General features: G+C 39.5%; 1 protein-coding gene across 1 annotated transcript; it reads left to right on the forward strand.

Moving 5' to 3' along the window:
• Positions 1-1,631: 1,631 nt before the first annotated feature.
• zbtb20 (zinc finger and BTB domain containing 20) lies at positions 1,632-23,107 on the forward strand. The gene is made up of 4 exons (XM_028594635.1): positions 1,632-1,837; positions 17,473-17,617; positions 18,955-20,484; positions 22,144-23,107. The coding sequence occupies exons 3-4, from the start codon at positions 18,975-18,977 to the stop codon at positions 22,668-22,670; spliced, it is 2,037 nt and encodes a 678-aa protein (XP_028450436.1). The 5' UTR covers positions 1,632-1,837; positions 17,473-17,617; positions 18,955-18,974; the 3' UTR covers positions 22,671-23,107.
• Positions 23,108-24,408: the final 1,301 nt, after the last annotated feature.

The following is a 24,408-nucleotide window of genomic DNA, read 5'->3' on the forward strand; positions in this document are numbered from 1 at the left end:
TTTATGATCCTAAAAAGACATTACTGACTGTGAATTATCATTAAAAGCATTTTTGAAAAGTGCCTCATTGTCGGATTTCAAAGCAGCGTATTAAGGCCGGTGGTAGTGTTCCTACAGTGTTCCTGGTTAATGTAGGTCAAAGCAGTGACGGAAGGGTGTCCTCCGTTGAACCCGCGGTATTAATCCACTTCCCAGTCCTGCAGATGGCGCGCACAGTCAATTGAGTGCCCTGGGTGCTCACCACGGTGCTCACACAACAATATCCGTATGGAGCCTACCCAGCTTGAGAGATGGCGATTGTCTGAAGTGAAACCTCTGTCTTCGATGTACAGCTGGAGGGCTATGAAAGCAAAGTTCAAGAGTGCAGTTTTTTCTGAACTGAAAGAGAGCTTTTCACAGGCCTTATTACGCGCAGCAGTTCAGACGCTTTATCAGAATGGTCGAGCCTAACCTTAGCTGACCTCTTTGTCAGTAAATGCTTGTCTTTCAAGATGCAGAGCTGCTAACACTGAACAGCCTCCACCCTGTAGCCTATACTAGAACCACACACATGAATAATATATTGAAAGTATCTATTAGACATTACCCTCAGCGTGGTTCATTATTCTGATCTGAACTACAGACAAACGTTTGCGCACACACGCACACCTGTCACTGTCTAGACAGGGAGGGGGCATTAAGGCGGTGGGTGCGGGGGGATCCCACATGACCCATTACTGCTTTATTCTATGCCAACCAGAATATCTCAAGGCGTTGGATAATGACAAAAAAAATCAACAACAACAATAACAGAAAAAAAAGCAATCGCTCTAGTAAATCTGATTGGCCGGCTGAACCGACACGAATTTTTTTCCTGCTCGCAAACTCGAGGTCAGCTCGGGACGTTAAAAAATAAATAAATGAGAAAATAGAAATGCGTAGAAAGTAGAAGACACAGAAGACAATCTAGCTTGTTGGTGGCGGAAACGATTGACGGCGCAGCTGTCCAATGAGAGGCCGCGGCGCAGCTGGCTCACTGTACTGGCAGAGGCGGCGACCAATGCAAAGTTCAGACGCATGATGGACACATAACTGACAATTCCCTTGTCCTTTTGATCCAGACTGGGGATAGATTTGAACTCATTCACAATTGTGAACGCTGATATTTTGAACTGGAAGTGTTGGAGCCCACACAATAAAAAAAAGACATAAATGAAATACAAATGGTGTGGTTTATGGGTAAAGTGGACTCTCTCGCTGGGGTGCAACATCATTGCGGACCTGTTTTAAACCTCATCCTTCACAGGTTTTGTTACGCACCATGACTTTCATTTATGAAATTGCTGTGTTGCTGCTCGGGCAGGAGGAGAACACTTAAACACCTCGAGTAGGAGGAACACTACTACTACAACTACTATTACTATAACTCCCACCACTTGCAGAGAGCCATAATGGAGCCGGCTTCACCATCCCACTGTGCTCCCTGCGATTGGGGCACAATAATGTTGACGGGTTTCTGATCCAACCCAAGACAGTGCACAGTTCTACCAATGGCAGCTTTAAGTGAAAAGGCGTGCCTGCCTCCCTGCTCCCCCCACCCCTCCTCTTCCTCCCCCACCACCCCTCAAAGTACTCGATGTATAGTTAAAAAATGGGAGGGCACACTTGAACTGAGCTGCTCTATGAAGGTAGGCTGCAGCGTGTGTTTATTGATGAGATGAAAAGAAGATGGAAGTGAGAAATGAAACAAAGTAAAGGAACATATTAAAAAAAAAAAACTATAAGCGCTTCGTCGGGGGAAAACAGGGGGAATCGTGGAAACGCTGTCGCCACTTTTTGAACGAGCTTCGAAGTGCAGGTAAGACATTTTTAAAAAGTAGGAAAAGGGATGGGTCTTTACAATATGTATAACGCTATTATTACAGGGGAGAAATTAGAGGGATTTATTAGATAAGAGATATAAAAAAAACAACGTTGACTTTAGGGTGATGAGCATGAAATAGCCTACCACGGACTTCCATGTAGTTGTGGCTGGCTTTACCAACCAAATATTTAAGCTCTACATATCGGAAACTTCATTCTTTAGAGGATCTCAGGCATTCAATAAATGTGACGGCAGCGTACGTAATGAAATGAAACGAGTCCCTCATGTTACGGGGCTCAGTTTTGGCTGCTTGGGGTTTTGTTGTCCATTTATATTCGACTACAAAAACGCGCTGCCCTGGCATGACGCAAGTTTCCTCATCTGTCATTATTCTCAACATGCCCCATAACCTTTAGCCCTTTACTTTCGGATTTGCCCGTGAGTCGGGTAGGGGACACTTGCGAACAACACTCTGGGCAAACTGTGTTCACAGGTCTGTTTCTCTCAATCAGCGAAAGCCTCAGCGTTGCTCGCAGACTGCTTGTTCACATTTTACAAACTGTGAGCCCGGAACAACTGTAGCAGCCGACGTGCGCATTTGGCTTTTAGGTCAGGCTATTTGAATCGGAGGAAATGCATTTCTTTATTGCAATGAACCACTGTACCATACTCTCACTTGAAATCTATTTCTAAAATACATTTCAGTTTGTTGAACTTGCCGGAAAGGTTTCGATGTCTAAAATAGGCTACATCATTATAGCAGCGACTCATACAGCGCTTATACTCAGACAGATGTCTAGCCTACATTTTTTATGAATTAATATCGATACGGCGTGGCATTTATGAGATGAGGTTACATTAAGATATGCGGAGGGAATGCTGGCTAATATTGTGTCTGAAGGTAAAACAATACTGCAGGTTCAGTTTCTGAGATAAATCACAACTAGATCCAGTGGGACTCTGGTCTGGATTTTTGGTCTCATGTTTCTCCAAAATGAATGATCTCTTGAATTGTCGCAAACCGCTTTTATTCTTATAGCCTACAGTTTGTGAAAATGTTTGCGACGTGAGGATGTTTTGGCAAAGGGTGGCCTAGATATGGGGCCATGCTCTGGTGTAATTAAAGTTGCAAGAGACGCTTCCTGCGTGCCTTTTGAGACATTTTGTTGCAAAATATTAATGGGAAACTCGTGATTCCTTTGCTCTTGCTTATTAGATACCAGTATCGAGACACTTCGCCTCTTGAATAAAGTTAAAAAAGGCTATATATAATATATAGGTTATATGTTGCGTTGGCGCAATAAAAAATAAATGGAGCAACGACTGCCCAAAATTCACAGAAAGGGCCATGGGGAGTTGAGCATTGTCAGTCAATCAGAGTCAGTCCTGTTCTTTTGGGCTTCATTCTATCCGTGCGCGTCTGTGTGTGTGACTGCGAAAGGGACAGAGAGCGTGCGTGTGTGTGGCAAACAGATGTTGTCCCAAAGCGCTTGGCTTTGTCAGAGAAAGAGAGTAATAGAGCATGTTCTTGTTTCTTTTATAAGCGCCACTGATGGTTTCTGATAACCTACAGCACGTTCTGTGTCTGATTAATCGGCACAGGCTTGCCTATAGCCCAGAAGTTGTGCGCAGGTATTAGAGCTTTGCATGAACACATTAATAATGTCAGGTTGGTTCTGTTGTGGTCACTGTAGCTGTTTACGTGAGAGGACGCAAGTATCCAAACGAGATGGCCGGTCCCGGGTTTGACACAGGGGAGGCTGCATGGGAGCGCAGCGCGGCGTCCAGCTCTGGTCTGTGTGTGTGTGTGTGTGTGTGTGTGTGTGAGAGAGAGAGAGAGAGAGAGAGAGAGAGAGAGAGAGAGAGAGAGAGAGAGAGAGAGCACCTGTGTGCGTGAGTGTATGTTTTTACCACATAATTGTGCGTTCATATCCCTTCTCACTTTTGTTGTGATTACTTCCTCTCCCCGCCTTCATTCAGAATATGTTTCCACAACGTAAATGGGCTGCAATCCTATAGGCTTGGTTATGTAATTGATGGCTGCACTGGATCGTTTGTTTTCTGAATGGACACATTTGGAGAACACAGAGCTGAGCGTGCAGCCCACTGAATAGCAGGAATCAAACATTTCACTTTGATGTGAGATTTCAGCTGGGCATGATTATAAATCTGTCCTATTAATTGGAGCACATTGATTGACAGGCTGCATGTGGGTGAGTAAAGTAGAAATTGTATTGTCACATGAACGTACACTGGATGGAATACCCTTCATCTGAAAAGAAACTCCAAATAAACTTAATATGTGTATTTTTGGACATTTTATTGTTTGATGAATTGGAGGGTACTTGTCTTATGTGTGAGTGAGCTCTCACCAGGACTTGATGTTAAAAACTCTCGTTTTATCAGCACATAGGTGTACAGTAGCTGCTGAGAGAGAGACAGCCATTGTGTGCCTTGAGAGTGTTTGTTGTCCAGAGTATCAAGTGCCCAGTTTTATCTCAGTTATGTCACTAATGAGTATTTATATGTATATATTCCACATGTACATTAATATTCACTGTGTTAGAGCCATCGCCATTCGCCAGCTTTCTGTGTCACGGCTAAAACCCACCCATGACTAATGAATATTTAAGAGCATGTCTGCAGACCAAAAAACTCATTATTATATGAAGGAGACCCAGCATATAAACTGTAGACCTCCCCAGTTAAAGGCAAGGGGGTGGGGGGTGTGGGGGGAGATGGGGTGTTCAGTTAATCCACACTCAGCAATCAATCCCAATTTTCTTTTGGCTTCACCATCCTTCACTCGTCCTCTTTAGCTTGTCACCCTCTCTTCACATTTAGCCATTTACTATTGACCAACAAAATTGCATAATGTGTCCGCAGTATTCAATTTTAAAATGTTTTTTTTTTTTGCACATTTCTCCCACCTGATTATTTGGATTTACTTAAGTGAAAATATGTAAGTAAACCATGCTGTACTAATGTAATGAGTGCTTCTTTGGAAAAGACATAACAAAAAAATCAATCATTTTGTGCTGTTCATGCACACAGATGGCGGGACAGTAGTCCAAATATTTTTAAGCGCAGCAAAGGCACTGTTGCCCAAATAGGCAACATAGAGACATCTCTCTGAAGCCTCCGCAACGCCACATTTCTGGTTATTCCTTCACCAGGCTTTTAATCCTGGTGGCCCATAACCCACATACTTGAATTTAAAAAGATATGTTCATTATGTTGTTTCAATGCAACTCTCTTGAAAAGATGTTTAGGCTTTGGTGGTTTATTGGATAGTATGTAGTGGAAAGGACGGGAGAGGTGGGAGAGAGCATGTACTATTGATCATGAGTGGAATTCACCTTAATCCACTGTTCATTTGGCATGTATATTGTTAAGTAAATTGTATTTTAAAATCTATTATAATATTTTATGTATCATACAAATTTAGAAAGTGTAAATTTGGTTGCAAATGTAAGAATACACTGGCAAATAATAATAAAATAATAAATTAAATAAATAAATACATTCTTGCATGCAGCACCGGTGGATTTTTACAGATAAAGTCAAATTAAAATTGTAATTCATACTTCTAAGTAGGGTATTTAGTATTTCATAGTATACCAAAAGACGTAAAAAAGAAATATGCACTTGAGTCCATCCTGGCACTTTGTCTACCCCAGTTGAACATATTTGGCAGCCATTTTGGGAATGCAGTAGAGATCCATCGATATAACGAGCCACTTTGTGGGTTGCATCCAGAATGTCACAGTGCTTCTTAACAGATTGGCCTTTTTGTCTCAGGCAGTGTTTATCCTTTTCCCTCCTTTTTGTTCCTGTATAATGCTCGTTAGAAGAATATTCCCCCATGGAGCAAAACTAATCTTTGATGTGATTGCCAACTGAGACTGTTTTCAGGTGCACATCTTTAAGGAAATGTTAAGTCTTATACTTAACTACAGAATAGCCTTTAAGCCTTTAGTAGACTTAATACTTAAAGATTTTTTTTTTTTTTAGGAAGAACGCATGAAGTTTCTCACCTGATGTTTATTGCAAAGACTGCTGTTTTACAGCAACTGTAGTGTTTCATAATTTGAGTCCCCAGTTACCATGGCAACCTTAACAAAAACTGAGATACCTCTAAAGCTTCAGAGAACTGTTATTTTGTATTAAACATGTTATGCCTATTAATTTCCCTTGTATCTCTTGAACATAGTAAAATATAATCTAATTAGTGACTACTAGCTAGCTCTACCTTGGTGGATTGTTAGCATGCATGGATTTTTGCAAACGAGAAATTATTGGCAGGCTAGCTGCCTCCTGGCGAACTGGCTTGGATCCTTCTACCCATAAAGCACCTTTTTCACACATAACATGCTTCTCTTCACATTATATTACAATTTTCATTCTTGAAAATACTAACACAATTGCAAAACCTATTGAGAATCCGTACAAGTGGCCTTTGTAATTACGGACAGAATTTCCCCTTCAGCTGCATTATGCAACACAGAAATGCTGTTCGGATGAGTTATGGTGATTTCCTCCCAGCTCTAACACAAAATTAAAAAATAAAATGGTGATAATTTTTGCCAGGATAAAAACATTTTGGAATGAACTAAATGTTCTGATTTGGCACCCAGTCAGCTATATATTATACTTCCATAATCCTTAAAGAAGACTTTAATGACAGCTGTATGTCACATTTTTGTAAACTTGCTGAATTTGTCAATCCATTGAGCAGGATTTTTTCAAATACTCCCCTTAAGTAAATTAGGTAAATTGGCAGAAAGAATATAAAAGACTGGTCACGGAAATGACTTTTATATAATGGAATTTTACTCAAAACTTGATGACTTTCAGAACATGCAGAAAACTGACAAACCAAACACTTTAAGGCATGTTTTTCAGTTTTCAAAGGACTTTTGTTTTGGAATCTCCCCTCCCTGCAAGTATCACAGGAATGTGTAATGAAAGCACACATTGAGACTGAATAAGTATTTATGAATGCTGTTGTCAGGAAGCTTTTGTTCGGTTCTAAAACTTTATAAAGTCTTAAGAAACACAGTCCTTTGTTCTAAGATAGCAAAGATAGCAAATATAGGAAATGCAACACTGTTTAAGAGTGACTGTTTAATATTTCCAATATATATATATATATATATATATATATATATATATATATATATATATATAAATATAAAATGAACATCCCACATGGAACAGTTCAACACACACTTGGCCCAGGATAAGCCTGCTGTGTCTTACGTTATTGTTCTCACATAAATGTGGTACAGCACCAGAATTAATAGACTCTTGTACAGTATAATTATTATAAAATGTTGTACTGTAAATTACATGAGGTACAAACACAATCCAGTTGTTGGTGTGGCCATGTGTTTCCATTACCTTTGCTGAAATTGCTAACAGACTCTTGATTCATGTTTCTTTATATTTGCAGTGCCGGTTTTAAAGCTTTTCATAAAAAGTCATCTGTTTTAGGAACTGTGCTGTATCATCCAAATATCATGTAACAACTTGAACCAGAAGTTGTTTTTTTAGATGTACGCAATGTGTTGTAATAATGCATTTTTGAATCCTATATACCGCTTTTTTTTAGCATGACAGGCATTTAAACTTAATTTGTATTCTCTCTCTTTAAACTCTCTCTCTTACACACACACACACACACACACACACACACACACACACACACACACACACACACACACACACACACACACACACACACACACACACACACACATAGGCCCAGGCATTCAACTGATGTGAAAAATGTATCCTGGATTCTAATATTGAAGTTGTATGTTTGCCAAGGTGCATGTGTGTCCTCAGTTCACCCTGCTACCCATATGGTTTTCTACAAGTCATGGTGAGATTACTGCCTAGTTGAAGGGGGAAGTATCTTACAGTAAGAGGGTTTAAGAAAATAAAAAAGTAACCGAGTCTTCAGTAACTTTTTAACCTATTTTACATAGAACGAGTGCTGTGTTTTCTCTGCTTCTATCTTGGCTTCAGGAAGGCTTTTTAAGCCTTGTGCCAGTAAACAGCACTCACAGCAGCCAAAATGTTAAGATTGTGCACAGTCTCACTCAAGGTACATCGGTATGCGCTGTGCAGTGGGTAAACTTAGGGGGAATTATTTACACAATAGTATTTGTGTTGGGGTTTTATCACAAAATGAACATTGCGAGTATCCAAGTATTTCGACATAATCTAAAATTGTATTTAATTTTTTATTGACTAAGTTATTATTATTTGTTCTGTACAGCTGCAAGAAATCACTGTTAGACAGACATTCTTTCTTTTGAAGTAACCAAGAATATTCCTTTTAAATATTCATTTTTATCATGAAAATAAAAGGAATATCTGCTCTGATACCGTCTACATTGTTTATTGCTCTGAAAATGACCTTGATTAAGACAGATTTCAAAATAGACTCCCTTCATCAAGCTGATAATCATTATTAATTTGACCAACAGCTCATTGTGGAGAAAAGAATGTTTTTTGTTCTCAGACTGTTGCAAGTGATTTACTACAGTTGGTCCACGTGACAAAGGAAGATCATGTGTAACCTGTTCAACAACGCAACATTTTTTAGTTGTATCAAAGTTGCTTGTTTAACAATACTGACATAGCCATTAAAAGTTATTTAGATTATCCTGGTAACATCAACTCTAGTTCATAACACCTGTATTACATTTTTAGCACAGATGCAGTCCATGTGTCAGGCTTTAGGAGATGTTAAGTGGTTAGTGCACCAATGTAATAGTTGTCAGTTGTGGCAGTCGTGGCACTTTGAATAAAATTCCTTGTGGCAGTTGCTATGCAAACTAACATTAAGCTTATTTTTCTATTAATTATTTCTATGAATAGATCAACCAACATGAATGCAATTTAGGAAAAATGTCTTTGGCCTTTGACTGCAGTAGGCTCTGCTGTTTGCTGGTATCTCGACGTTCATTCATTCACTAAATATTTCAATTTTCGTTGTGTTCAGGGTCATTTCACATATGCCAACATGCATTGAGAGGAAGGCAGGGCAACACCCTGGGCATGTCAGGGGCTAACACACTCACAAAAGTAACAGGAGTTAGTTATTGAAGGTGTACTTTTAGATTTAATTAACGTATAACGAAATTAAAAATCTCAACCTTCCTCCATAAATTACTTAGAAGTAGCACAGCCTGTGACATGATTTTAGTAGCAATGCTACCAGAAACAGCTGCTGAGCTTAGGTTACACTCTAGGGCTTAGGGGTTATAGATTGTTACAATCTAAGATAATAATTCTGCTACATTCAAACAGACCACACTGACCAGCAATTCATGTGCATTAGCGAGGCCAACAGGCCCGATGATTATCATAAACGGAGCTGATGGGTGGTCATGGGTTCTCTCTGCTTTGTGCTGTGAGTTGACTGTGTAGTGACCCTGCTTTCTCTACGTATAACCGATCAGAGACGACAACCTCAATTACACCAACATTAAATCATAATGGATTGTGGGAAGTGTAAAAATGGCTGAAAAGACCAAGTAGCCCAAGAGGCATCACTTTCAAAACACTGTATATGTCTTTGCAACAGAGAAAGGTATGATATGATCAATGTTAATGTGTGGGGTTAACAACTTATAGCATGCTATAGAACTGGTAAACCACATTGCAATATTGTTTTTTTTTTCCCATCAGTGGGAAATAAAAGTGGGTTGTCACACAAGAAAACCTGCCTGCAAAACTAATTTACTACAGAATTTTACATAACCATCACAAAGCACAGCCTTAAATAAGGAAAATATTATTATATTATTATATAAAACTTCGACACACCATTTTACTGTTTTTTTGTTTGTTTCTGATGCAAGTGTTACACACATCTAATTCATTGATGATACATGTGGCTCATATGAAACTCATAAGAAGTGTCATAAGTTGGATTTTACAAACATTATTGTAACTTTATGTGTTCACTTCTTGTCATCAGATTTTAGGGCTGTTGTTGAGGTAGGACATGTATAGTTTTCTCCAAATATGTAGTTACTGAGTAATAGTGTGTGTCTTACAGTATTCTTTGGATATAGTAAGTAGTTTTGCAAAATGACTCTACCTGTTATAAATGCCCTATGTTAGTTGATACTCTCTATATATTACTGACCTTATGTTCTTATTGAAACCCTTTTTTCATGAAGCCGTTCAGTGTGCTACATTGTTTATTGGAAACATTTCAATCAGCTCACATTTCTTCTTTTTAACTTTGTCTTTACTAGAATGTCACTGATACGACACTAAAAGGGGTGAAATCTTCAGTTTTCTACCTTTCTCTCATTTCTTGGTTGGCTTGGTTAATAGGGTTGTCTTGCAACACAGTATTGTATGGATAAAGTTTCTCTCCCCTCCGTTGGACTAACAAAAAAACCTTACCTTTGTGCCAGCCTTTGTTAATTTCAAACTCCGCTGCTGTATGTTTGAGTCAGTTTATCTAACTTGTATTGCTCAGCCAGCCTGCAGCCCACTGGACCAGAGGTCCTAGCCCTTGGTTAAAGTGTGTATAGGGCACTCATTTGGTCGACTGTGTTTGTCAGCATTTACATTTTTAGATGGGTCATATGTCAAATGAGCTGACAAGACATATATAATCTGTATTTACGACACTAAGCTTGCCAAACTATAAATACACTAAAAAGTGCTAACATCCATAAGGCTCAAATTAAACACAGAATATCGTTATTGAGTCATCTGGATTTTATATGTTCACGTAATGAGCAAAATCTGTAGTTGAAGAAACAGTATGCTGAAGGTATCGTTAGTTTACCTGAATAATGACTCACTATTATCTCAGCCTGATGGCATGTGGATTGGTGTTGCTGTAGCTACAGGCTGAAGAAGTATGTTACATCAAAAACCATTTTGCAAAGTTTCATTAATTTTACTTCTGCATAGTTAACAAGCAGCATGTTATCAGTTTTGTAGAACATCATTTTGTTAGGCTGGTGAACCCTTTTAAAAGTATTGAGCTTACTAGATTCTGGGAGAGAGGCTAGCTCGCTGACCGTTGAAGCACAGACCAGCTAACAGAAAGTGCAGGGTTGTGCTGAACTGCTTAAAGCACCCTCGTGCATTCAGCTTTGTGTGGGACTACCTCGGCACTGGCTTGTGCACCCTCGTGCCACTGCTGGTGAAACACATGGTACAGAAGTTCTGAGGCTGATCACAATCACATTCACAAATGAGGAAATAATGAAGTAGTTGGTGGTTTCTTCAGATTTTTCTTCACTGACAATCTTATTCAATTACAGGTTCACTCACTTCATGCATTGACTCCAATTATCAAATTATCATCACCTATATACCGCTGTAATGTCGTAATAACCTTGTTGTAATAACCTTGTTATAATTCACTTATCTCACACACACACACACACACACACACACACACACACACACACACACACACATATATATATACTACAATCCTATAAGTGTTGTTTATGAAACCCAGGCTTGTGTGAACACCATTTATTTTTCTGTTTCCTGAACTTCTTTTAAATAGTGAGTGTGTTAATTCTGTTTTGTCTTTTTAGTGATAAACATTGTATGTACTTAACCTAAATGTATCCCCAGGCTGTGCTGCACTCCACAGTGTATGCTTGTTAGCAGAGGTCTCACACAATCCTCTCATAATTCAGCACAAAGCATCTTTGTCATGCTTTATCTCCCAAGGACATAAAGTCAGGAGACACTTTGTTTCTCTCGGCGATATAAAGGTGCTTCAGCCCCTCTATTCTACACAGTTTGCTTGTTGAGGTTTTGCTTGCTTACAGTATTTTACCATCCAGGCATAAATAGGCACATATGAACACAAACATATGAGTTGATATCTCTTGCCAAACAGAATTCCCTAACTGCCCTTCATCATGATACACAAGTAATGGACAGAAAAGTCCTGTATAAGCATCTTTGTAGGTTCATGAAGATCTCTCAATGGCCCGTGAGGTGCTTTTTTGGAGAGGCAAAATGTCCTCGACATGTGTAGTAGCTGTAGAGAGGCAGTTGCTGTGGACACTTGTGCCTAAATGATAACTCTTGAATTTAGCATTATCTGCTTCGGGGGTTAGAGGTGTTTTGGAGACTATCATATGAGTAGTCAGATGGTTCTTCTTGGTCAAATGCTCATTAACAAAACCCCAGCCAATTGCCAGTTATAAATGAAACATTTATTGCCCCTAGGGGAATTTGCTTTCACAAAGAGCATACATACATGATAGCACGTATTATAACAGAAAAAAAGTTATCTTGAGAGTGTCCCTTTAAGCACCAAAGTGAGATACTGTCTTTATAATTTGAATGGCCATAAGCCAACATTGGCTGTTTATCTTTTTTTGTCCTCTATGCTCTTTTTGGAAACTTCATAAAATACATTGTGGAACATTTACTGATAGCACTAATTTGAACGTTTGTGTGCCTGAAAAAAGTAGATTAGAAGTAGATTATCCTCCCATCTGTAAATAGACAAAGGATCTGCTATGGATAACGGGTGGTGGTGGGTGTGTTTCTGACAGAAAATGACGAAGTTGAACAAGCTGTCCTGTCAAAAATATATTTAAACTGTTCTTTACTTGTGTAATGGTATTGTAGTGTGTGTTATTTGTTTGCTTGAGGAATTTATTTGAAAGCCGCACATCCTGTCACATTTCATTGGCTTTCAGTTGGACTGAATGTGTTATCACATTGATCTGCTGTGCTATTTGAGACATTTTAGTGGCAGTGGAACTAAACATGAACAGTTAGATAATATGTATGGGGACTATAAAGAGTTCACCACAGTTCCAGTTAGTGTATGATGCACAGAAGTGAATGAACATAATAAAGTTATTCAAGCAATCTCGATTGAGCAGTGGCCATAACATTACACTGGCACTCTGTAATTAGTTCACAATGCTTTGACCAAGTAAGAGAGCATTTGCAACAGGAAAAAAAAAAAAAACGAGAATTAATAGAATGCTATTCTACAGCGTTTGCATATTTTTAAACTGACCCTGGCGGTGAGCTTGAAATCAAAACTGAAGTTGTGAAGGAAGAGTCACTGGTCTGTGTTGTAGGTGAAGAGCCAGTTCAAAGTACATGAAGACGTTTATGTCGAAATTGTTAGGACAACCGGGTTTAAATGTAATTCATAATCATCATCAGACATTTAGACATTGGTGTTGATGTTATGTTGCACCATACAATTTCAGTTAAGGGAGAAGGAAGGAACAAAAAAAATGTTTCAAAATCTTGGCTCAACTTGTCAACAGCCTACGTGCTTGTTGATGGTTTTCAGTGACTGCTGTAAAGGCAAATCAATTACATTTTGAGACTGTGAGGGGTTTTCTGCTGTGTCTCCTGAAGTGTGTGTGATTTAGGTGCATGAATTACCTTACCTGTTAATTGCTTCACACATTATAGACGAAACATTCGAATGTTATAAGAGACAAAGCGAGCTAAATGACTCAGATTGAATCCAATGTGTCCAATCAGGCCACCACAACAATGTTGGGCCGAGATGAATATTCAGTCACCTAAAAGAATATTTTTTAATTGTGCCGATCAAAGGGAACCAAGACACAATTAGCTGAGGTTTAATTTAATTTATTTTTCAGAAAAGTCTGAGATGTTGACTGATTACAGTGAGTTGCCGCTGTAAATTGTTTTGTCAGAGGAGTGAAATTAACGTGCGGTGTCTTTATTGAACACACCTTGAAATTATCACTTGTCAGATTAACACTTCATCACTTGATTATTGCTTAAAATGTCCCAGCGTACTCACCACACATTTACATTGTGTACTAAATTACATTAGATCACATATCCGGACCATACTATTAAAGCATGATTTCTAGTAGTGTATATGCTAATGCACTTGGGCTAAATGGATGATTGAAATTAATAATTACAATGTTGGACAGCGATGGTTAAGTAGCAGAGATTTCAAACAAACTCATAAATTACTATTAATCAGGTGTAACACAAAAATACTCTTGATCTGCATCAGATTCATGGAAGTGCTGTATGCACATGCATGGACATGAGCTTTTCACAATGCCCCTGGCCCTTTTGTCTCTTGATTTAAATGTATCAAGAGCCTTGAATATATGCTTGTAGTGTGTGTTGTAAGCAGTATTTGCATATTCAGGATGTATATTATTCACATGGCTGATACTGCTCCTTTCATAAGCATGCCTCTTATGTCTGTTCTCAAATCCCATCCCCCATCCTCACCATTTTACCCCACACCCTTCCCCCCCACCACCACCACCACCCCTTTGATTAACTAATGTCCAATTCGATGCAGCGTATTTCATGAGCTTGTCACCTTATACAGGCAGCTGATAAACCTGGAGTCTGGCTGGCGAAGTTGCAACCCTCGTTTCCCTGTCTTCTTTTTTTTTTTTTTTTTTTTTTTTTTTTTTGCCCCCCTCTTCCCCACCCTCCACCCCTCCTCATTCTTTGTTGTGGCGGCAGCAGCAGAGCATGCATTGCATTGGCGGTCTGAAGCATTGTGTCTGATTTCCAGCAGACAAACTGACCTCTGGGGATTTATTGACAGCAAACTCCACAGAGGCAGACACAGAGCTGGGAGCATGGAGAGGCAGGGGCGGAGGGTGTTGGGGAAGGTTCGTAAGGAGGGAGAGAGGGAGGGAGGGAGGGAGGAAGAGGAGGGGGCACAGACGGAGAGACAGACGGAAGAAAAGACGACGAGTGAGTTTCAACGTGATGAAACAGGAAACAGGTAGAGGCAGGCACACAGAGAAAGGGATCAATATGAGGAGGGAAAAGACACACCCCAAATTTAGTTGAATTCAAAAATTTGTTTTTTTGGTGGAGAAGAAAATGGCTGCCTCCTACAAGGATCTAATTAATTTTGAAGGATCATCAGCCCCTTTAGTCCAAGGCAGGGTACAGGAGGGAGGGAGGGGAGGGAGGGAGACAGACCCCTGGGCTGATTAGAATTCACTGCAGGTAGGCGCTGGCTGCTGCTCACCCACTGTGTCACGGCTAAAATGGAATCACTGTTGTGAGTGGCAGTCTGGGCAACTGAAGCCTGCTTCCCTTGGCCTGCTCCTTTGTTGCCAGCATTCACCTCACTTTACCCCTTAGGCAGGTGGATTTACATGTCTGGATGGGCGAGGGAAGCCAGATAGTGAACATATATGTATTTGCATTGTCTAACAGTAGGCACACAAAAAAGGCCCATGGCACCAGAATACACCAGTTACATCTCAAGCTAACCGCTGCTGGAAAAGAAAAAAGGTCAATTATTTGCCACTGCTATGGATTCAAGCATTTTGGCTCATGTTTGTGTGCAATACTGTAAAGAGAAGGCTTAAACGTGATATATTTGTTGGTTTTCATTTTTACTGAGCCAATGTTTTAGGGCAAGGGTTACACCTACAGTTGGGTTTATGATTTTGTTTAGATCTAGTTTGTATGTTAGGTATTAGAAAAAGGCTAATGTTTGGGGTTCAGACTTTTATTGAGGTCAGGCCTATGATAAAAGGGCCAAAGGATACCGTTAGAGTTAAGTTCACAGCTAAAGTTAGTAGTTTAATTTTAGATTTAGGGGTTAAGGATTTCACTGTAAAATATATTTTCTGTCCTGACTAAGACGGAAGAACTAACCGTGTGTGTGTGTGTGTGTGTGTGTGTTTTAGTGCCAAAGAATGATTCGTCTTAGTATCGAGTGATCACCCTCAGCTGCTAAACACGCTATTACTTGTCTATATCTAATCATCAGATTTGTTAGTTGACAAGGACATTTCAAGAAAACAAGAACACGTCTCACTGTCAGCTGTGCACATAGCTATTTTAGTTTTTACACTTTATCCCCTCAACTTTGGTTTTCTCCCAGATATTGTGCTTCTCCGTACTAAACTATAGAAAAAATAATCATCTTAATTGACCATTTTGGAGATCTAATATATCAGTTACCTTGACACCTCTGTGAAAAAAACACAGAGGTCACTTGCTTAAAATCACATACTTTTCATCTGTAGATTTCACCTCAGTGTCTCAAAGCGGGAGGTGTGTTCTTTGAAAGCACTTGGGATTTGTAAAAGAATAATGAGTGTCAGCATTAACGTGCAGGTGTGGTCAATTCCAAGCCTCATTCTGTTAATTTAGCAACACACTGTTGTTTGTTAAAGGAATTATGATTCTTTGACTTGTTAATAATTTGAACATTTTTATGTATGCATCGTGTTCAAAAATACTCACGGAACACCATGCATGTGTAAACTAATGTATATATCAAGGTCACCAGTGGGGGAAAATACTGTTTTCTTATAGGACACAGAGGAGTGTTACTTGAGGACTTTTGTCCAATGATAATAGAGTATTGTAGAGAGACTATTTCCCATAGGATAAGGGGAGATTTGTTTTTGGCTGTATTCCAATCAGAAAGGATTTCTTTTGTTTTGTGACAGTATAAAATCAATGTGCACAAACTTCTCTGTGGGAGTTACTGATTAGACCTTGATACTTTTTCTCTGTAACTCACCTCAATTAATTACATAAACTTTTGCAATATATCACTTTAACCATCTCAATGTTCTCTGTGCTTCTGTGTTTGTATATTGAGTCCTACCATCACTGGAGAGGCCAGAAAATCTCCATAACATGTTACTGCCATTTCACAGAGAGCTCTTGATGTTTGTGTTGTAGCCAGCGTGAAAGCTACAAAACATTTTTTACTCCTTTTACAAAAAAAATATTTAAGAGTGTCAGATTACACTTGCAATCCCGATCCAAACTCCAGTAATGGAATGATAAATATTCACATCCCAACACGTGGAGCAATTTCCGGATCAAAGCTTTGTTGGTTGAGATATTTGAAGGTACTTCGACCAGTATGGGACACATAAGAGATACATTGTAAAGGCATTTTCCACTGGTTCAATGCATTTTTATTTCAGCCTGTATGACCTTAAATGATACCATTATATGTGGCTTTAATGTGGTCGGTTTGCTTATCACATGCTTAATGTTGTTGAATGCCTGTCTTGTGTTTTTCAATGAATGCCTTGTCTTTTTACGTAATGTGTGCCTTGTTTTCTATCATTACAACTTATAACATCTGCTCTATGTCTGTATTGGACATTGTTTTGTTTAATTTTTGGGATTTGAAAATGAAAAAGTACACACATATGTACACACACACACACACACACACACACACACACACACACACACACACACACACACACACACACACATCTATCTGTGACTGAGACCTTTTCTGAAATATTTAACCTGGGTAAAAAATAAATGAATTTCGATCTTTTTCTTTGTAAGGGTGTGGTTTTGTTGCTCTGCGGCTCAGATAACTGCTGAGACAAGAACTGGCACTAATACCAATATTATTTTTAACCTTTGATTTGTAATTGGTGGTCATGTGCACATAGGAACGTCCATTCGTCTTATTTTAAAAACTCTTCACACATCTGTTGCAGCGTGTCGGTGGAAGACATTTGTGTTACTGTGGCTCCCAGTTCATTAAGGGAGTGGCAATATCGACGAGGCAGTATGTGGCATTAAGATTTGTCTTTGTCTTTTCTCTCCCCCTCCAAACACTGTGGCAGAGCAACACATGATTTGGACAGAGAGGACTGACAGCCTTGCCTAGCACCTGGCCTCTGATCAGCCATCTCCACCAGCAAACTGAAGCTTGACCTGCACTTCATCACCAGCCACACAAGCATCTTTGGAAAAAAACGTCATCTAACTGTGAGTACTGGACTGCTTCAGTTTTAATTTTTTCCCTTTACGTGTAACTTAGCTGGAAAAGAGCATTAATACTTTATGCTAACACTATTGCACTGCGTCTGCAGTACCTTTTAGCTCAATTTTAATCTGTTCCTATCAAATATGGTTTTATTGTTAGTATCACTGTTCAATTTATTTCTATTCAGTGTATAACTGCATTCCAAAATAAATAAACCATTTCTCCACATGTTCAGGTTTTTATTCCTTATATACAGTAGTTAAGTTATGTGTTGATTCTGACATTCCATCACCAATATGTTTTCATAAATATATTCCTTGACAAACACAGTGTAAATTAATTACCTATAACATTTTTTACATGGATTTGTACAGTTTCCAAGTTTAAATGAGGACATTTATCTTGGGTTGAAGAAAAGGGCTGTGTTTAATAATTATTTAAATAAGGTCAACCACTTTAATTAAGTTATACTCACACATTTTTATATGCTAAATTAATTAATTCTACAAAAATTATGGAAACCCACAATTTGCATAATTCTTACACTTACTACTTCTCTAATTTAGATTTAGATTTTCAATTCTTTTCACATCTAACTGGGGAGAAAATCATCTTGAGTTATCTTACACACTGATCACCCAGGTCACATCTAGTGTATTCCTAGGATAGTTAGGAAGCGCCATCACAGTGAACACATGGCTAACAAAAGAGGCCTGTTGTCATCTAAGCCCAGTGCACCACCTAACGGTGGCTGGAGGAATTTCAGGAATACACATAGAGAGAGAAACTTGTAATAATTAGATGGGAACCATCTTAATTGTCCTTCACCTCTTCAATGTGGTATTTTGAAACCACCATTCAAGAGACAAATTTTGAAATGATTTGATTCTCATCCTAAATTTATGAGACTGGACTGAGAAAAACAAATATTAGAATTACCATATCTTTATTATCGTTTTAAATCTTATATCTTTTTATAACAAGAATCAATATTACAATTACACTTTAATTGATTGTAGTACAGTGACACGGTTGTGTTTTCTGACATACAGCCAAAAATCTCCTTGCATGCAAGAGAGCTTTTTTTTGTGATGCATTTGCCCGTAAATATACTATTGCATAGTGTATATTTAATTATTCAATTACACAGTTGTATTACTCCTAATATATCACTAATACTGTAAACCAACAATGTAAATATACTGTTGAGAAAAAATTGTTTGTTTTTGTAAAACTAAATATTTTAGGTATATGGGTGTATTTAATCCAGTTGAATAATGTTGTGACTGTGTGTGTCAAGAGATTTTTTTAAGTCAGGTGTGTTGCTTCCTGCTTGCAGGTGACATCAGTTGCAAGGGGATGACCGAGCGCATTCATAACATCAATCTCCACAACTTCAGCAATTCTGTACTTGAGACCCTCAATGAGCAACGCAACCGTGGGCACTTCTGTGACGTGACTGTTCGGATCCATGGAAGTATGCTGCGAGCTCACCGGTGCGTGCTGGCTGCTGGAAGCCCCTTCTTTCAGGACAAGCTGCTCTTGGGCTACAGCGACATTGAGATCCCTTCTGTGGTCTCAGTGCAATCCATCCAAAAGCTGATTGACTTTATGTACAGTGGGATTCTGCGGGTATCTCAGTCAGAGGCCCTGCAGATCCTAACTGCTGCCAGCATCCTACAGATCAAGACCGTCATTGATGAGTGTACCCGCATCGTGTCCCAGAATGTGGGCCTGGCTGGGCCGGGGGGGTTCCCTGTTATACCAGGAGACTCTGGTCAGGAAACGCCCCGTGGCACTCCAGAGTCTGGCACCTCCGGGCCCAGCAGCGACGCAGAGTCAGGTTATATACAAGCAACATCACAAAGCATGGACCGTGCATACACATCACTGTACTCATACCCTGGCCTCACTCTGCAGAACGGCACCCGCGAGCGCCCCCTGTACATTAACCCTATGTCGATAAATTGCGATCTGACTCTCAGCACTCAGAAGGACCAGCAATCTCAAGATCCGCCCTGGATGAACCGCATCCAGGAGAGATCTCAGCAGGTCGACCGCTTCATCTCCACAGCAGAGTCCACCCACTGCCGCAAGCAACCCCGACCGGTACGCATACAAACAGGAGGGATGCACATAAAGCAGGAGGCCGAAGATGAGTACAGCTGCTACGATAATTTGGACTGCCACGATGACACTGACCATACTGAGGGTGTGGAGAGTGAATCCAAGGTTGAAAGTTTTGACTCAGGGGTGAGCTCCTCCATCAGTACTGAGCCAGATGCTATGGAGCAGCAGCCGTACCTGACGGCCTTTAGCCGAGACGGGGGCGGGGACGGTCATCCCGGTGAAGGAGGTCCAGTGCAAATAGAGGTCAATGACTCGTCCCCAGAGCAAGTGCAAGACACAGACGACGGGGACACATCCCACAGCACTAGTGACAGTAGCATGATGCAGCCCCTGCCAAACTCAGTCATGTCCCAGGCCCTGCCAAGTGCCCCGCACTACATGCGCCAGGTAGAATCACACACCAGCAATCTGAGGATGCCGCTCACCGTGACCAGCAATTCCCAAGTGATGGGCACTGCTGGAAGCACCTTCCTGCCCACACTCTTTCCTACACAGCCGGCTAGAGACAACAAGAATTTCCTTTACCTTCCTGGCCAGCAGCAACCACAATTTGTGGCTGTGCCGCCCCCTGCTATGCCATCATTCCCGAACCCCATGTCGGTACAGCAAGCGCCAGCTCAGCAGCAGCAGGTTGTAGGAGGAATTGGTCCGGGGGAAAAGAAGCCCTACGAATGCACTCTCTGCAGTAAAACCTTTACTGCTAAACAGAACTACGTCAAACACATGTTTGTCCATACTGGTAAGTCAAATTTTCTTATTTGTAGTAAATATGTCTTTAATGCTAGTAAGCTTTGTCAAATCGTTGTAATATCTATATAGTAAATGTAGGCAGGAGTTTGAGGTTTGTTCACACTGAGAAAGTGACGAAATGAATACTTACTGTAAAATAGTCAAGATTAGTCCATAAAACATATAGTGTATAGTATCAGTATGTTAGCTGTGTTTTTATACTTGAAAAGTATAAAAAAAAGTTATTAGGTCACAGTTGACTAGTATCATTTGTTATCATTTGTATCTGACTTACCGTGCCAAAAGACTGTTCATGCAGCACATCATTACACTGTGCACTGCTTTCCTCTAGCACTGGAAGGCTTATCAATCATAAACTGTAGAAATCATCATCACAGAAAGAATTAGATATCATATAATTAGATGATCTCATAAAAATTGCCTACTCAAATAGCCATTCATATTCATTAGAATCCATTGCATGTCCAGAACCACCTGTGACTGCTACTTCAAACCAAATGTCCCAGTTTTACTCACACAATTAGATTGATGACATATTGAGAAGGAAAGTAGCTGATCGATCAATCCCATGAGACAAAATCTTAATGTCTCATGGCAATCAATGATTGATTACCTTTGCTAAAAAAAATTATTCAAAAACTAACAGGATGTCAGTAATATTTAGCATAATATTATATTGCTGTCCTTGAGATTACCATGCATCTAATTCATATATAGCATCAACTGTTTTTATTTCAGTAAAAAGAAAAGTAATCAAGAGGTATTTTGGCAAATGTAATATATTACATCTTGACAAGGCACAGTCATTACAAAAGAATGAAAACTCCTAAAAATATGGATTTGCACAATACACATCAAAAATAGCGATGGACGATGGACACACCAATACATGATACACATGTATAGCAAAGGTAATGTGGCGGAAATCAAAAAAGGAGAACTTAAGAGACAGCTTTCAATTGTATGACTCATTGTATTACAAATATAATATCAAAATAGCAAAGACAGTAAATATACCTATTATATGTGTGCTCGCTCCATGCTTCCAATCTGTCACTGATCTGAGTAGGTCGCAAAAAAGAAGAAACAAAAGTGATAAAGTAAAAGAATAAATTATTGGCCTCATTAAATCAAAACAGGTAGCTACACATTAATTCACTCAGTGCAGCAGCAAACAGTAGATAGACAGGCCTTCATTAAATTGCGTGATCCAATGTGCCTGTTCGCACTGTTGTCAGTCTCTTTATCTACCTGTTAGTTTTACGTAATTATTAATATGTTAATATTTTACAGCCAATAATGTCAGCAGACACAATCATGTAAAATTAGCTTACGTCTTAATAAACTGACAAAAATACCAAATAGATTCATAAATTATTTGGTTTGTGATCGTATGGGAATTAGCATTAGTGTGTTTTTCAAATTCTTCCTCGTAGCTCTACTTTTCTGTGTCTGTAAAGCACTTTTTACTTTTCATAAACTATCAATATCAATGCATATATGTTGCCATAACTGCATCAGAGCTACACTATAGGAAGTACTTTCTCTTCAGGCTTCAAATGTTGTTATTCATTATTTGAAAACCTAATCCTAAAAATGTGTTTCTTATTTTTTCCCCTAAATGCTTTTGTCTTGCATGTACATCCAGGTGAGAAGCCTCATCAGTGCAGCATCTGCTGGCGCTCGTTCTCCCTGAAGGATTACTTAATCAAACACATGGTGACACACACAGGGGTGCGGGCCTACCAGTGCAGCATCTGCAACAAGCGTTTCACCCAGAAGAGCTCTCTCAATGTCCACATGCGGCTGCACCGTGGAGAGAAGTCCTATGAGTGCTACATCTGCAAGAAGAAGTTCTCACACAAGACCCTGCTGGAGAGGCACATGGCCCTGCACAGCACAGGCACAGGGCTGTCGGGGAGCGCAGGTACCCCGGGCCCAGTCTCCATTCCCATGCCTATGGCTGTCCCTGAGCCTGGAGCTGGAGTGGTGGCCCTCGCCATGCCAGTGAGCGGAGGTGCTGGAGTAGGGGTTGGGGTTGGAACAGGAGTGGGTGTAGCTGCAGAAGCGAGCTGCCAAGAAGGGACCACCTACGTGTGCTCCGTCTGCCCTGCCAAGTTCGACCAAATGGAGCACTTCAATGACCACATGCGAATGCATGTCTCCGATGGATAAGTACTAATAGATAAACTTCTTTCAAAAAGAATGACAAATAAAATGGCACTAGATTTTCCTTTTCTTATTTTGAGGTATGAAGAGTAATGAGTATAGACACTGGCACATTAAGTTTCCCAAAAGATTTTTTTTTTTTTTTTCTGTTATTCTAAAAGAAAAAAAAGATGGTGGCCTTAAGGCTTAGTAGTTTGATATTGATCTACTGGATGGATCCTAACTACAGGCCTCTAAATGTATGCTTTCCTAAAATACTGATTTATGTGTTGAACACTACCGAAAGGCCTGCGAAAGAATCATATACACACAAACACACCTTTAGTGTAGATATGTCTGAATGAATATACATGTGCATATATGTTTGAGCGTTTGTGTATTTGCATGTGTCTGTCTGTTTGTCCCTGTGTGTGTGTGTGTGTGTGTGTGTGTGTGTGTGTGTGTGTGTGTGTGTGTGTGTGTGTGTGTGTGTGTGTGTGTGTGTGTGTGTGTGTGTGTACATTGCCATGAAACATAAATCATGGCAGTTGTGAACCCATACTGACCAGTTTGGAAACTATAGATGTCCAAGCTTACTGTGGTATAATTTACAACAACAAAAACAAAAAAAAAAATCATCTGGGGTTGGGCTACATATTCCCTCTAAAAATACTGATGGTCACAAGATTGCCTTCTTATGTAAAATAAAAAAGGAGAGTAGTTAATTTGACACTGGGTTTTATTTTATTGCTATGGTATTAAGGGATTATAATGCAGCTGTTGTCAAGGTACCAATTTCAATCATTTAATTGAAGTGTAACTTCTTTTCGGTGGTGACAGGGACAAATATTTCATGTTTTGTAATTGTTGTCCATGCATTTTGATGGTTAAGATTACATTTACTAAACTAGGGTGTGTTGATGAGACAGTATTTGAGCAAAAATATGTTTCTTTTTTTCTGAAGTTTGGAGTTTAACTCATTTGCATACACTGCCACTAATATCCCTAAAGACTGTTAAGGCTAGTAGACCTCTTCCATTTCAAAACATGAGAAAAAAAGAAAGATTCTTTTGCTGATGTTTTTTTTAGCCTTTCACATTCACAGTTATGGCAGGCTGGCATATGCGACTAAACTCTCTCCTTCATAATTGCTGCTCCTCAACTTGCACCTGACTGTTATGGGATGTAGATCAAAGTTGTCACTTTAACTATTGTTATTGAGTAGCCAACATGGTTGTAATTCGAATTATAATATTAGGGGGTTTAGGCTTGTTGTTGATTGGAACAGTGTTAAAGAGGGAGGGATTTAATTTAAATCAATCGGAACTAAATGCCATCCCAATCCTAGAACCACTGTATAACCTGGTCATTACTATTGCAAAGCTATTTTAGCAAGTGGGAGCAAAATGCATTACTCTAAATGCTCTCCCTGAAGGCTCAAATGACATGCAACGTTTTGAAAGGAAATACAGTCTCAAAGGAAAACAAGTAGCTCCATTAAATTCACACTGTTTCGTGATATACCACAAGTTGCAGATGGACTCTCTAGACAATAGTATACATTCCTGATTTTTCTAAAAACCTAGACACAGCATGTACAGAATAGATTTGGAAACTAGTGTGTGCAAGTTGTCATCCATGCATCACATCACGTAAGGCTCATTTCTGATATTTGAATTGTTTTGTATTGCTTTTTAATCAAAACAGGACACAGACACACACACACACACACAAATGCAACTGCCTGCAACTGCAAATCTGAAGG

This window comes from Perca flavescens, chromosome 13, assembly GCF_004354835.1.
Source record: "Perca flavescens isolate YP-PL-M2 chromosome 13, PFLA_1.0, whole genome shotgun sequence".
Taxonomy (NCBI): Eukaryota; Metazoa; Chordata; class Actinopteri; order Perciformes; family Percidae; genus Perca; species Perca flavescens.